At 33.9% G+C, this 17,035-nt stretch overlaps 1 protein-coding gene across 8 annotated transcripts in view; it reads right to left on the minus strand.

The window, feature by feature from the left end:
* The window catches only part of dip2a (disco-interacting protein 2 homolog A), a 162,487-nt gene that overhangs the window by 25,659 nt on the left and 119,793 nt on the right, over window positions 1–17,035 (minus strand). For 7 of the 8 annotated variants that reach the window (XM_048192864.1, XM_048192863.1, XM_048192861.1 and 4 more), the window contains 5 exons: window positions 12,568–12,699; window positions 10,770–10,802; window positions 6,016–6,135; window positions 2,740–2,937; window positions 969–1,060 (listed from right to left, as the gene is read on the minus strand). In XM_048192864.1, the coding sequence (XP_048048821.1) occupies window positions 969–1,060; window positions 2,740–2,937; window positions 6,016–6,135; window positions 10,770–10,802; window positions 12,568–12,699 (575 nt within the window). The remainder of the gene's footprint in view (window positions 1–968; window positions 1,061–2,739; window positions 2,938–6,015; window positions 6,136–10,769; window positions 10,803–12,567; window positions 12,700–17,035) is intronic. The other variant, XM_048192862.1, reaches the window with a different exon arrangement.

Below are 17,035 nucleotides of genomic sequence, written 5' to 3' on the forward strand. Positions count from 1 at the left end.
GCTACATATTTTTGGTTAATTTTAAGCAAGAAATACAGTAATTTTTAAACAATAGTTGAGTTAAGTAAAATACCCAGCAGGTTGAGTTAAACATTTATCCCAAACGCTGGGTTAAAACAACCCAATTGCGGGGTTTGTCCATTTTCAACCCAACTTGGGTTGTTTTTAACCAAGCATTTCTTAGAGTGTATTATAATATTTATTACAAATTAGCTTTTATTTTTACATTTTCAGTTTAATGTTTTTTTGTAATTTTATTGTGTGCTTTTGTCATTTATTGATATTATTATTATTATTTAATATTTCTATTTAATTTATTTTTTATTTCAGTTTTAGTTAGTTTAGTTACAGTAGTTGCAAATCAACATTTCTTGTTTAACTTTTCATCAAGTTTTTTGCAAATCTAATATTAATATTTTATTTTATTTCAAAATAAATTTTGAATAGTTTTAGTGAACAATAACACTGCATGTTGATAAAGCTCAAACCGTTGGTTCACTGCTGCTCCAAAATGTGCTGACTGAGATCAGAATTATTTAGTCTCAGACATGAAAATGTTTCATTTAAATTACATATTATGTATTATTAAAACTAAAAGTGGTAAAACTAAATATATCTAGCTAGCAAGCTAATGTCTACTAGCTTACCTAAGTAGTTAGAAAACGTTTGTTTGATTAGCTTGAACATGATATCTTGGTAACATGCTATGTTTTTGAGAGAGGGAATGGGAATGAAATCATGCTTCACAGTACAACCATTTAAAAACCTTGTTCTGCTGCACTGACTGTGTGTTGGGTGAGTAGACAGTCCTCAAAGCCAAAGGAAACGGAAGAGAATTTCAAAATAAAAGACAACAATAGCAGAATCTAACCGTTACACAACACTGTCCGCTTGTAACTGGTTAAACCAAGATAGAAAGTTAATGTGAGGTGTAAAGGAGGGTGATCATGCGTGATAAGCACACTCACTCGGTCTCCAGGCCGCAGCAGTGGTTCATTCCTGGTGCTCAGTTTGTTCAGCAGCGTATATGCAAGTTTCTGACTCCGCGTCCACAACTTCCCTATGAAAACAGAATTACACGCACAAACATTCAAACCTGCACTGTCTGTTCACTTAGCAATAAGAGTTCATTCATCATTACCACACTGTAAAACCCAATAAGTTCAGAATACTCAAAACATTTGAGGAAACTAACTCATTTTTTTAAAGTTGGTAGAACTTAAAATTTTTGTGACAAGTGGGGTGGGGCCGAGAGCCATGGAAGCGGATCAAGGCCAGTGTGGTGCACAGGTGTCTCTCACTAACAATCCCGTCACCAGCATCCCTTTCCCAACTCATCATAATGTTAATTACATACAGTTAATTTACATAAACATCACATTCAGATCTTGGTTAAATGTTACATAGCAAATAACACATGCTATTATAACTATCAGAGAGACTGTCATTACATACTTGCATATATGTAATCAAACAGCATATGTGGTCTTAAATGTTTTGCAGCTCATCCTCAACCTAACCACAGGCTCTACTCTACAAAACTAACATAACAGAACCCCCCTGAATCCCAACATAACACAACATTAAACATTAACTTTTAATCTTGTGGAAAAACACACAAAATAACACTTAATTTCAACAGTTATTTATATGGTCTGACGCAAAGCATGCTGGGAATTAGAAATCTGCTGCAGCTCAACTCAATCATATTAAGTTCAGCTTACTACAATGAAATTTTGAGTTCATGCAACTTTTTCTATTAAGTACAATGAACTTTCATTATTATTTGAGTGAAACAAACTCATTTAATTTAATTATTTCACTGTTCGGTTTTACAGTGCAGTACAAACAAGCCAAATATACAAATATATATATATATTACCCTTGTGAAACAGAAGTACACTTTAGCCTACTTTTGAAACTCAGAATGGAAATAATTAATATACTTAAGAGGGATCTGAATGCAATATTTTCAAACACTTAATTGCGTTAAAATTAAATGTTTTGTAGTTTAAACTTATATTAAATGCATTCAGCTGAACTCTAGCGTGTTTTTTGACCCTCTTAAGTAAGACTTAAGTATATCTTTAAATGTAATTTCGTAATTACTTGTATTTAAATATGGTTAAAATTACTGCTGAATGAACTGACAAACATTTATGGTAAACTAAAATATATTTTAATGTCATTTCTACTGAAACTTGTATTGAATATATTAGTGATTACACATTTGTAATGATGTAGTTGCAATTTACTTTTAAAATAAGTTAACTTTACATGTAATATTAAATAACACACTACAGTTAAAAGTACTTTACATGTGCTTCAGTATGTTAATCAACACATCAAAATAAGTGTACTTCTTTAAATCATGATAAAAGATTATTAAAGCGTAATAATTTACAATGTACTTTAAAATAAAACTTTTAATTTGACATTAGAAAAGTGCACTTTTTAAAAGTGTACTTAAGTGTGTTTAGAAAGTGCACTTAAGTGGCCTTTTATTTCATTATCTGCAAGTACAATTGCAAGTGAAAAAATATACATTTAAGATCTGAAGTATTGAGCGCACTTCATTTTCACAAGGGTATATTAGCTAGATTTTGAATATAAACTAAAAAATGCATTACAAATGAGTCTAGTTCAAGAAAGACGAGCCAAATCTTGTGTAAACTGTTTGTGAAACCACTCTTAAGTAAATCGTTGCATTCAGTTCACTGGGAAGTTCCACATCTGTACCGTATGTCAGTGTGTAGACGGGTTTGCCAGCGTTGTCCAGTGCTGTGAGGCAGGGGCTCTTGGGATGTGTGGTCCCCCAGCGCTGTAAAGAGGCCAGTAATGACGGAGGCCAGTTAGTGACCACACCTAGCGGCTCCCCGTTCAGGGCTCTCATCTCACCCCCCTCAGGCTTGGGCTGGTTCGGGTCTGGATGCTGGACTGTAGGGGACAAATACGACATAGTGACTAATGTAAAGCTAATACCTCACCCTATCTGGTTTGCTTTGTGCAAATAATCAAATTATTCATTTATTTAGATACCGTGCTCTTTTCCATGTTCATCTTTCTTTTGTGTGGAATGCTGCTGTTTGAGCACGAAAAAGATAGTCTTGAGTCCGGGAACGAACATGTCTCAATATTCCTCATTTAAATAATTCATATGCAGAATAAAGGGGCGTGGCCTGGTTGAGTTAGTTAGTAGTGTGTTGAAACTGGTGGTTATGGTAAGGGGCGGGACATTTTCCCAACACATTCAATTCCCAGCACATTAAGCTTGGCCAGAATGAGCTGCAATGTGGATCAGACTTGTCACTAGTCAAAAGCCTGGCTATATGAGGCTATATGTATCCCAAGAGGGGAGGGAGAGAAATAGGATGAGGATGGAGGTAGAGAGGTAGAGATGCACTGCAACATGCTCAGTGAAAAATAAATACAAGATGGTGAACAAAGCCAGTTATAAATAAATGCATACTAATCAACACTTAGAAGTTCAGTCAGTATAAATAAAAATCACTCATTTTCTCCTATATGTATTTTATTATTGTATTGTATACTTATTAGAGCAACACACTGATGTCAAAATCTATTGAAATCACAAACATGTTGAGTTTCTGTCTAAACAGAGAGTTGAGAATCAGTCTTTCATAAGGTTTCATGATGGATTCTGCCTTACACTGTATGTCGCTCGCTAACAGAGTTTATGTGTGAGAGTGATTTTAAATGTCACTAAACACTGATCCGTCTCAGGGTGACTTATGTGTCCTGAAGATGAGACGTGACACGGCTTTAAATAGATTTGATTGATTTTGTGTGTCTGGAACAGAAAAAGAAAGAAAAACAGACAGACAGAAAGAAAGAGAGAGAGAATATAAAGCAAAGATGCTGCTTCTAGAGAATATGAAAGAGTATTTCTCAGTATTTGTAAGAAAGGGCTGAACAAGTGAACAAAGGGGGAGGTGAGATTGATGCATTCTCAAACATTTTAAACAACTTTAATAACCCTCAAATAGTTTGCAGACCACTGTACTAGTGGCTGAATAAACTGAGTACTACATACTGCACACTACAATCTGGTCATCTTGATGGCAGAGGCTACTAAGACACTAAATCCGCTCACTACTGTCTGACTGAGCCAGACAAAAGAAATCCCACTGGAAATGAGAGTAGTGGCGTGGAGAGTAAGGTGGGTGTAGCGTATACACAACCTACCTGAGTTTGAATCTGCCTTTTTCTGAACTCATTCTTCTCCCTTTTCCCACCGTATATAACCTCTCTCAGAGAGGCGTTTATTGTAAATAAAAATTAAGAAAGCGTTTGAAAAGTGGATATAAAGTGCCTATATACAGTATGTATTTAATAGTGGGAATATAGTGTTTATTGGGTAGGGTGAGGGGTTGGTGGCTTTAGGGACAGGGACAAGTAATGTCCCGTAAGGCAGCATCAATTTGTGATTTTAAAAAATATAATCATAGACACTGAATATACTGTTATTATTGTTAACTATTTTATATAATGTACAACAATACACTGAGGTGCAAATAGTATCTGCTACTATTTGAACTAAGTATAAATAGCATCTATCTCTATCTCTCTACCTTTAAAATAGCTGTTTTCTATGTGAATATACATTAAAATATAATTTATTCCTGTGATCAAAGCTGAATTTTCAGCATCATTACTCCAGTCTTCAGTGTCACATGATCCTTCAGAAATCATTCTGATATGATGATTTGATGATCAAGAAACATTTCTGATTATTATCAATGTTGAACACAGTTGTGCTGCTTCATATTTTTGAGGAAACTGTGATACATTTTATTTTTTAGGATTCTTTGATGAACAGAGAGTTCAAAAGAACAGCATTTATTTTAAACAATTTTTTTGTAACAATGTAAATTGTCAATTATTGTCAATTTTTGATACATTTTAATGCCTCCTTGTTGAATAAAAGTTTTAATTTCTTAAAAAAAAATCTTACTGACCCCAGTTTTTGAACTGTAGTGTATATGTGAATGTTTTGTAATAAACTTATATTCTACTCTATGATGCTCCATAGGACAGAACCACAGATAAACACTGATTTACAGTATGTGCATCAAGGAAATGTGACTGAACCTGTCTGATAATAAAACAGATGCTGTTGGTGCTAAACAAGCTTTTCCAGATGAATGCATCCCCTCACAGTGACACACACATCAGACATAACCTTTACCCTTAACATGGTTGCCTTATTCAGATGTATTGTTTGTGTTATTTTCCTGTCTCCTGGATCAGTAGCTTCTTTTTAAAAGCATTTTTTGGGGGGCTAAATCAAAAAAGGTTATGAGCAAGTATTTCAGAGACACCTATTCAATCTAAGTGTAAACGGCAATTCACAAGTTCATATTTTCATATAATCCATGTGTGAGATGAAAGTAAATATAATTGGCCTGCGTTCTGCGATAGAGGGCTTGAGCACGAGACGTGGCTCGAGTTATAAAGGCTCCCCAGAATACTAAAAAAAGATTTTTACGTTCTCTGAAGAACATGTAAGTTTTGGTGACTGGTCATGTAAACCCCGGTATCACAATGCTAGGTCAGTTAAAAGGGTTTTCGAAGCGTTTGTCATTGTAGCCAATCACAGACATTTCTGTTGAGTGCGTGAACACAATGGCCAATCAGAGGTGTTTAAGCACTCAAAATGCTAGGGGAAATGTTGGTATCATCACATTTTTAAAACTTCAGCTCCTGCTGCATAAATAGACACACATAAATCCCGTAGCAGATTTAGGCAGGTGGAGCTGGGGAGGTGGAGGGGTTCAGAGGAACTATGATAGCGCTGCAGGACCAGCTTACAGCGAACACTGAACCAGACTGTTTGAATGTTGAGCAAGCAATCTCATTGGCTGCAGAGGCCAGTCAGCTTGTGCCATGTGGTAATGATGTGATTGTTAGCAGATTGCATGTAAAGGATCTATAAGTCTGCGCCATCTAGAGTTTCATGACTGAATTAGATATTTCTAAATGTTATGAACCTACCGTCCAAAAGTTCCTCGAAATCATCAACAAAGAACTCTCGTAAAGGGGGTCTCTTTGGTCTTTTCAGAGTGTTTAGGAGCTGCTGAATCTTGGAGGACACTCGACTGTTGACTGGAACGCCTTTAGACAGAGATAGTGTCAGGAGAAGACGGGACAAAGAGAAAGAGATGGAGAAGATGAGATAAAAAAGCAGGGAAAGGTCACTGTGAAAGGAAGCTGAGGACAGTTTCACACAACAGCCTGTCAGTCAGAGTAAGGCTGTATGCCCATGGGGTTGGTTGAGATGGTACTGAGCGCGCTCAGTCGAGACACCTGACCCAGCGCATCAGAGACTGCTCGACTCTGATTGAGGCAGCTGGACTCGCACTGCCTAGCAACAAGCCGCTGCCCGGCTACCCATCTCATGAGCCATTCATGAGCTTTCTGCTCAAAGAGTCCGTCTGAGCTTTCGATATGTGCTTCACGCGGGGCTTTAGGATTATTACAGTTTACATAGATTAAAGTCCATTCACATGAAACACAGGGACAAAAGACGCAATGAATAAGTTAATACATGTTAAACAATATCACGAGCACCAGGGTGATTCTAGTAAGTGTTGCAAACCGTGTCTGAGCAATTTCCCAATGAAATAAAAAAAAAAATGTGGGAAACTGTAAATAAATAAATAAAGTCCTTTAGAAGAAACTGTCTTTTTTTCAGTGATGTCTCAGTGTTACTGTCTTTAAAGTAATACGCTCTATTTTCTCAATAAAATTGTAGCAACAGATTACAAGCAATATTATTAATTAAATTCAGCATATAAGAATTAAGTTAGAATTAATCAAATAAATTTCCTTAAAAGTCAACCATTTAAAATGTGTAAATTAGCAAACACAAACTGCCCAACTAAATGACACACTGATCACCATAATGGTGACCAAACATTTTCAATACAATCTAAATCAACATCTAAACCTCTGTTAATTCTTGTGTTTCTCTTTCCTTCAGTGATTCTGCTCGTTATCATCAGGTGTCTTCAATGTTGGCAATAATTCATCTTTGACATCTGTCTGTTATTTGGATATTTTTGTTTAAATTTTACTTAATTTTTACTCATTTTAAATGGTTGACATTTAAGGAATTAATTTGATTAATTCTAACTCAATTCTATTTGTTGAATTTAGTTAATAATATTGCTTGTAATCTGTTGCCAAAATTTTATTGAGTAGATATAGAGCATTACTTTTTACAGTGTGTAAAATGAATGTATTGTTCATTACAGAATTGATTTAATAGTTTATATAATGGTGATTGTTGATTGGATGATTGTTTTCAGCAATATTCCAGTGCAGTGTAATTATGCAGTGTAACATAATTATGAATCAGTCCAAAATAATCAAATTTCAAATTTCATATTACTTAGTAAAGAAATGTAAATGAAACTGAATCATTTTCCGGGCAAATATTTACAGCCCTAGTCACCACATGTCACAGAAACGCCACAACAACAAGCTCTGAACTTTACGGTGGAATACATTTTGTTAAATTGAAGATAAATCTCAAAGGTTTGAGAAACTTCTCAGCTGATTTATAACATTTAGAATAGAATCACCCATCAAATGTCTCTATCCAGGAAAAACACAGGCTGTCACACAACTGAGAGAAGAGAACAGAACCATACACGAAGACAAACATCATCTTCACATGATGAATCCACCCTTTCATTTCTCTGTTAAACGTCTGGCTCTGAATCCACAGAGAGATGGATGTGTCATGTATATATGTATGACTGAGACGCTCTCTGACGTTTCATTGTCATGAGACACCTGAGCCTCAGCCGCTGTCTGTCTGTGTCTCACTCACTCACTCTTGCACTCTGAGACTGTGCTCGAGTACCCACAATTCACTGCAGGACCCGCTGAGGCCAATTACTGTAACACCTCCCCAAACACACAACCTTCCTGAATAATTCCTCTCAAGCGAGCATAATCTCTACATGACTACTGTTATTGTGCCTCATAAATGTCCTTAAGCCATATTAACCTATTAATAAACACAATAATCACACACTACCATGATACTGTGACTAATCTGCAATTTGCATGCTTGTATTCACCATCGAAAAAATATCAAAATATACTACTTTTGGACATGATGCGATGATAATACCATGTTTTAACATACATTATACCATGGTAACACTGTGGTATTCTTTGAAGCACCATGTAAGTACCAAAGTACTGAAGGTATTGGCCTGCGATGATAAATATATCACGGTTTAAGTGCCATTACCATTTTATGGCCACAATCATTTAAAGAGTACTAAAAGGTTATTAATGTAGAGTTATTTTATATAAAGAAAAAAGATAAAATGTGGTCCAAAACACTGTCAAAATGCACAGAGCATAACATAACCTAGATGCCAAATGACAGAACCATTTGACAAACAATCAAATGATCTAATCATTTACTTAAACAAGAGCTTTCCCTTGTGAAAAAGAATTGAATTGTACTGAATATGCATTTGTAGTGTCATTTTAAAAGTATATTTAAAAAAAAAAGCTGTTCTTGCAGATAACATAATATTAATGAAATTGTGCACTTTGTAAATTAAAAGTTTCTTTTGAAGGCACAATATGTAAGTTTGGCCACTAGAGGTCGCTCGTTCAAAACAATAACAAAGGCGTAGCTTGATGATGCCGTGAATGTGATGGGAGTTGTCGTCTTCATCTCCAGAGCCGATGGGAAACATGTTTATGTATTGAGTTATGATGAGTTAATGTATTAAAGTTTTATTAATGTTACTGCGGTATGAAGCAGGACGGGTCGAGCGCCGTGGGACATTTTACACTGCTGTTTTTATTATGCTTATATGATGCAGTCGGCTGCTCCTTTCAGTAGTTGTTTATTGTATGATTAAAGATATGTTTAATGTCTGCTCCTTCTTCCCTGAACTTGTCTGATATTTTAAATCAACATTATTTTATTTACTTCCAATGAAACAGCCATGAGTGCTGGATTACTACTTCTACAGGTCACTTTATTTGACTAAAAAAAAGTGTGAGGTAACGCAATGCTGTTTTACTTGGTCAAAACAGTCACACTAAAAATACATTGATTTGAGTGTGTTGAAAGTTATGTTAACGTTACTCTGAATTCATGCAGTTAATTTTAAAATGTATTGTATGCTGGAGAAAATCCTGTATTACTTTTTTTGATATTACATTTATAGTTAATATATTTTAAATGTACTAAATTGCAACTTCATCATTACAAATGTGTAATTACAAACATATTTAAATACATGATATGCAAGTTCATGACATTAAAATATATTTTAGTTTAAAAATAAATGCTTGCCAGATGTACGTAAGTACATCTTAAATAAGCGCTTAAATAAGCACTTTAAAGTTCAGCTATACTACTATAAAGGTGCCATCAAACGTTTTTTTACAAGATGTAATATAAGTCTAAGGTGTCCCCTGAATGTGTCTGTGAAGTTTCAGCTCAAAATACCCCATAGATTTTTTTTTATTAATTTTTTTAACTGCCTATTTTGAGGCATAATTAGAAATGCGCCGATTCAGCGTGCTTCCCCTTTAAATCGCGCGCTCTCCGCCCCCTCCCGAGCTCTTGACTCTATCATTGCATAAACAAAGTTCAAACAGCTAATATAACCCTCAAAATGGATCTTTACAAAGTGTTCGTCATGCAGCATGTCTAATCGCGTAAGTATGGTATTTATTTGGATGTTTACATTTGATTCTGAATGAGTTTGATTGTGCTCCGTGGCTAAAGCTAACATTACACACTGTTGGAGAGATTTAGAAAGAATAAAGTTGTGTTTATGAATTACACAGACTACAAGTGTTTAATAATGAAAATAGCGACGGCTCTTGTCTCCGTGAATACAGTAAGAAACGATGGTAACTTTAACCACATTTAACAGTACATTAGCAACATGCTAACGAAACATTTAGAAAGACAATTTACAAATATCACTAAAAATATCATGTTATCATGGATCATGTCAGTTATTATCGCTCCATCTGCCATTTTTCGCTATTGTCTTTGCTTGTTTACCTAGTCTGATGATTCAGCTGTGCACAGATCCAGACGTTAATACTGGCTGCCCTTGTCTAATGCCTTGAACATGAGCTGGCATATGCAAATATTGGGGGCGTACATATTAATGATCCCGACTGTTACGTAACAGTCGGTGTTATGTTGAGATTCGCCTGTTCTTCAGAGGTCTTTTAAACAAATGAGATTTACATAAGAAGGAGGAAACAATGGAGTTTGAGACTCACTGTATGTCATTTCCATGTACTGAACTCTTGTTATTCAACTATGCCAAAGTAAATTCAATTTTTGATTCTAGGGCACCTTTAATATACATTTAAACTTACTCTTAATCACAGCTAACATGCAAGAGTTCACACTTAAGTATATTCTTTTTTAGTATATTATTTCCATAATAAATACTAAAAAAAAGTATAAAAGTATACTTCTTTTTCACAAGAGTGTTTTATTTGAGAAATTTCAATAACTTCCCGTGTAAAGCTTTGTTTATAACAGTATTCAAGTCATACTGCAAAACCTATTATTGAAAGAATAAACAACATTAAAAAGACAAAAAGAGACACATTAGGAGGAAATATTTTTCTTGTGATCATAATTAGGCAGACGGTGTTCGACACAGGTGACAGCTGAGACACAGATGCACAGAGACACCAGGAGGAGGGGCAGAGTGAAAGAAAACTTGTATAAATACCATCCGTGGCCTCCTCATCTCCCCTGTCAGTGCCTGAAGAAGAGAAAACCCGAATAAACACGCATGTTCATCACAGCACTGCTTCTACAGAGCCGAGGCCACTCAAACTGAGCATGACAGACATAAAAAAAATCAATTAACTGTTTTTTTTTTTTTTTTTTTTTTTAACCATCACTAAATAGTCATCCTTCCCAGAACTAACACACCACAGCAATTGGTACAAGTGAGGACAAGAAAGCAGGTTAATCATGATCCTGAAGTGACGTTCAGCTCTTAAAGAGACTGCACACCTAAAAATGAAAATCAACGAGTCATCATGTACACATGCTAATGTCACTCATAAAGCACTATATGATTTTCCTCTCATTCTTTCCAGGGTGTCTTTTGTCCTATAATGAAAGTGGATGGTGACTCGGGTATCAAAATTCATTGGTTCTCAATGATATTATCAGGTCTGAATGTGAATGAGATTGTATTTTGCACTGGCATGCGAGTGAGCAGATGATGACAGCATTTTCATTTTTAGTGAACTATTCCTACAAAAAAGAAAGCATGCTAATGACATCATAATATCTGGAACAGACCAACAGTCAAAAATATGTCACTCTTTTTCTTTCACCCAATAGATATTAGCTGTAAATGCATCTCTGATACAAAGCCTCCAGCTTTGGAGAGAGAAAAAAAGAAGATACAGAATGTTGAATACATTGAAAGAAATTAGAAATATAGTATGTTACATATGTTAAGCATACTTTTAAAAAGAGTACTTACTGTGGAAATACTATATTTTATGTATGAATGAATGAGGCATTTATATATTTTAAAGTAATATACTTAAGTGTGAACTGAATTTAATGATTTCAGACACTTAACTGCATGATACTGCAATTAAATGAAAATTTATTCTAGATTATATTTATATTAAATGCAATCAGCTGGACTTTAGAGTTCAAGTTTTTTGACCCACTTAAGTAGGACTTAAGTACATCTTTATATGTAATTTCATAATTACTTCTATTGTCTTTGAAATATGGTTAAAGTTACTGCTGAATGAACTACAAACATTTATGATAAACTAAAATATACTTTAATGTCATTTCTGTTTAAATTTGTTCGTCATGTATTTAAATATATTTGTAATTACACATTTATAATGATGAAGTTGCAATTTAGTGCATTTAAAATATATTAACTTTAAATGTAATACTGAATAACTCTGTATAGTTCAAATTAAAATCAAGTACGTTACATGTGTCAAAATAAGTGTACTTCTTTAAAACGTTATTAAAATATAATGATTTAAAATATACCTTAAAGTAAAACTTTTAATTTGACATTATTACAAAGTGTACATTTTAAAAGTGTACTTAAGTGTGTTAAGAAACAATCATGAAAGTGTCTCTCTTTAAGTGCACTTAAGTGGCCTTTTATTTCATTAGTATTACATTATCCTTAAGTACAATTTTATAAAAAAGATACTTTTACCATTTGAAGTGTTAAGTGCACATTCAATACATTTAAGCACACTACTTGACAAGAGACCTTAAATTTATTTGTGCTTTATAAATTATTTTTAGAACATTGTTCTAATATCTTTTTTTTAGCACGCTCCTTTAGGAGGTGCTGCCTAGTGAGGCAGATTAGAACAGAGCTAAAAACGCTGTGTTAAGTGTGAAAAACATTTCTAAAAACACAAATCAGTCAGTTTGAATGAATAGAGTGAGAGTTGTGAGGAGAGATGACATGACATTCCCTCTTTCTCACAGGAAAGAGTCGTGTGTGACAGGAGGATGCTCACCGTCGGCGGTCTCCAAGACGCTGGTGTGTGTGTATCCGCGTGGAAGCCCTCGCACCGATGCCACCTGTGGACGCTCCGCATGCACCGAGCGCTCCGACAGGCCTGTCACATCCGGCGGCGCGCTGTGGTTGTCTGTCATGAGGTGCCAAAGGTCAAAGGTGAGTGGAGGTCAAAATACAGAAAGGCATGGTGGAGTGTTCTGTGATCAAACCCATGATAATTTATAATATTGATAAGACTTAAGATAAGAAGCTGTGCAGGATGATGGGTGGTGTGGAATGACAGTGAGTGAAGTGAACTGGGATTACAGCAGTAAAACAGCCAAACAAACTCAACGAACACCACCACAACTGTGTCTGTCTCTGTCCAAATGAACACACTATCTGTCCTAAACTGAATGCAAGGCAATAATTCCCTTGTGTTAAGAGAAGTACACTTTAGCATATGTATTATGGAAATAATATACTTTTAAGTGTGAACCGAATGTAATTTTTTGCATGTTGAATCCAATTAAATGCAGTTGAAATTTATATTTAACGCAATCAGCTGAACTTCAGAGTGCTTTTTGACCAACTTAAGTACATATTTATATGCAATTTCATAATTACTTCTATTGTCTTTGAAATATTGTTAATGTTTACTGACGAATGTACTGACAAGCATTTATTATTTATAGTTTACCATTTCGGTAACACTTTACTTGAAGGGGTGCGCATAAGACTGACATGACACCTTCATAATCTTGACATGACACGTGTCATGAATATGAAGGAGGTTTTATGAATGTTTATGACAACTGTCATTAAGTGTCATTCACTCAATTATGTCATTTTTAATGCAAAGATGACATTGTTTGAGATGTCCGAGTTATGACAACTTGACATAAACCAACACATCATAACCTGTCAGTGTCTTTGTCATGACAACTTGACATTAGCAAAACATCATAACCTGTCATAAACATGACATAGCAGATTAATTATCAAACTTAAAAAACTACTTAGCTTTATGGGTTAACATTACATTACATTATTTTGGTAACACTTCAGTATAGGGAACACATATATAAACGATAAACTATGACTTTTCCCTCAATAAACTCTTTATTTACTGCTTATTATAGTTAATTGTTAGATTTAGGTATTGGGTAGGATTAAGAATGTAGAATAAGATCATGCAGAATAAGGCATTAATATGTGCTTTATAAGTACTAATAAATAGCCAATATTTTAGCCATATGAATGCTAATAGTAATAAGCAACTAGTTAAAAGACCCTAAAATAAAGTGTTACCATTATTTTATAACAGTGTCATCTTTTTTACGAAATTTGAAATTGTCTATTATCTGACCTTCTGTTGGAGGAAACTTAAAAAAACAAAAAACAAAAACAAAAAAAACATGAAATGAAAAATAGTCATGACGCTGTTATAAAATTATTTGTCAGAGTATTGTCACTTAATGACATTTTAATGACAAGTTCAATTTGTACCACTGTACTTGAGCTCAAGATACATATTTATGACACTATTATAATGGCCTCATGTCAAAACCAACCACATGACAGTTTAATGTAATGTTAACCCATAAAGCTAAATTATGTCAAGTTGTCATGACAAAGACACTGACAGGTTATGATGTGTTGGTTTATGTCAAGTTGTCATAACTCGGACATCTCAAACAATGTCATCTTTGCATTAAAAATGACATAACTGAGCAAATGACACTTAATGACAGTTGTCATAAACATTCATAAAACCTCCTTCATATTCATGACACGTGTCATGTCATGATTATGAAGGTGTCATGTCAGTCTTATGCACACCCCTTCAAGTAAAGTGTTACCATCATTTCTATTGAAACTTGCCATGCATTTAAATATACTTGTATTTACACATTTGTAATGATGAAGTTGCAATTTACGTTTAAAATAAATGAACTTTAAATGTAATATTGAAAAACACACTACAGTTAAAATGATAATCAATACTTTACATGTGCTTTAGTATGTTAGTAAACATAAAAATAAGTGTACTTCTTTAAAGCACGACAAAAGATTATTAAAAAAATGATTTAAAATTGACTGAAAAGTGATTTATTTCATAGATTTTATATTATCTGTAAGTACAGTTTTTTAAAAATACACTTTTATGATTTGAAGTACACTTACAAGTGCATATTCCATACAATTACAGTAAGTGCACTTCTTTTTCACAAGGGTTAGTGCACTCCAAATCTAAGAAAATATGCACAAAATATTTCCAGTGCTTTTTCAGGTAATATTGCCCACAATTCCTTGCAAATGAAAGCGGAGTAGTAGTGCTTTTTCCCATTTTTTAATTATAGACAAATGTGAAGGCCATTCCATTTAACTGCATGAATCTTAATGTTAAGTTATACTGAATTTAAAAGTAATGAATTTAGAATTTGATAACATAGCATGTCTTACTACGCAATAAAAAGTATGTACTTTTAGCACATACTTTTAGCGTGTATTATAAATATGTAAACTGGGACGCAGCCTTTGTTTCTATTTCTGACACGTATCTCATTGGTCCAAAATTCCACATGGAATAAAACATCACATATGTTTTGATTAGCTGTGTTTCTGTTGCTTTAATTCCATACGGTGTTTACTGTCCATCTTATTCTTAACACCCAACAGAAGAGATTTATACTCTTATATATAGTGAACTTCCACACTATTAACCAACGAGCAGCTGTTTTGTGTTTAATCTTGGCTCTTGCAGCTGGGATTGTCTGGCAGCCGGCGTTAGAACAGTGGAGCGACTCTGACACTGTGTGAAATCTGAGGTTATTTACAGTCAGCGCCCAGGGCCTTCAAGGGCAGAAAGGCAGAAAAAGAGGGTGAAAGAAAGAGGAGGAGATGAGAGAAAAGGAGATATAGTGGAAATGCAAATGTTTCTGAGCAGAACTGAGTAAAGTGAATATGTTCTGCAGTTATTATATTACTCACTCTCATGACATTCAAAACTCATATGACTAAGTTCAAAGACGTTTCTGTTCTTGTTCATACATTGAAAGCAAACAGTGTCTAGAGGATGTCAAGCTCAAAACCAGGCAAGAAAGCACAATGAAAGTAGTCCATATGACTCTGCACAATCATGAATGAGGTTTGAGGCCAGTCTGTTACTTTAATATTAATATAGGTAATATACAGTAAAATAAACTTTAATTTAACAACAAAAGATGTACATGACTGATGTACATCTTGTCACATGTATGTTCTGTTTTCATTCATTTTTCATTGTGTTTCTAGTTAGCTTCTCAGTTTGTTTAATTAGATTAGTCATCCTCGTTCCCCACCCAACAGATGTATTGTGTTTAATTATCTCGTCCCTTTGTTTGCTCTTGTATATAAGCCCTATTTTTTAGCTCCTCATCTTGCATTGTTTAACGTCAGGTTGTACTGTATGTTGTGGTTTCCTTCGAGTAAATCTCCTGTTTATTGTTTTCATTATTAGATTAAAGATCTGTTTGAGTACCTCATGAGTCTTCTACAGCATTATTTCATATTTTTAGGGTATTTTATGGTACTAAATTATATTTATGCAGTAGATATAATCCATTTATTCCCTTTTTGAGCATAAACCTGAAAATGAAATTTCCAACTTAAACTGTCATAAATCTTGAATGCTTTGGAGCAACAGACTTCAGTTTGGTCTCTTTTTAAAGATGACACTTGGCAGATTATTGCTGAAGTGGAAAAAGTTTTAAAAAGTGAACTTAAAAAAAAAAAAAAAAAAGTTATAGAATTTTTATTGTTATGAAAAATGCACAAAATTACTATTTTCAATTTTTATATGAAGTGTATATATTTTCCAAAACACATTTTACTTACTTACATTTTAAATCAAAGCCATAAATCTAAAGAAGCTGTGTTACAAATTTGACATTGACATCTTAAAAAATGAGCTTTCTGTAAGATTTGGTTTGGCCGCAGTACCAAATGCTTCCACTAGATGAAATTCATCTCACATTCATTTCATGACTATTTTTTTCAGGACCATTTAAACTTTCTGAATCATGTCTATGTTTTTTTTTTGTTTTGATTTTTTTATCCACATAGCAAGTGCCAAATCCTTTACCAAGTTCCGTACCATTCCGATAAAGTAAAAAAAATTATATATATATATATATATATATATATATATATATATATATATATACACATACATATATATATATATACATATATGTATATATATAAATATATATAAATGTATATAAATGTATATAAATGTAACACTGTTTGGTTAAAAATGTCTGTAGATCACCAGAGGAATAACAGTATTTTACTGTAAAATGACATTAAATGTAAGGTTAGATCTATTACAGTTTTTCCCCATATACAGTATGGGAACTTACAGGTGTTAATAACAGAAATGTTACTGTCATACTTTTACAGTCTTTTACTGTTAAAATCTCAATTTTTTTTTTTTTTTTTAC

This window comes from Megalobrama amblycephala, linkage group LG6, assembly GCF_018812025.1.
Source record: "Megalobrama amblycephala isolate DHTTF-2021 linkage group LG6, ASM1881202v1, whole genome shotgun sequence".
Lineage (NCBI taxonomy): Eukaryota > Metazoa > Chordata > Actinopteri > Cypriniformes > Xenocyprididae > Megalobrama > Megalobrama amblycephala.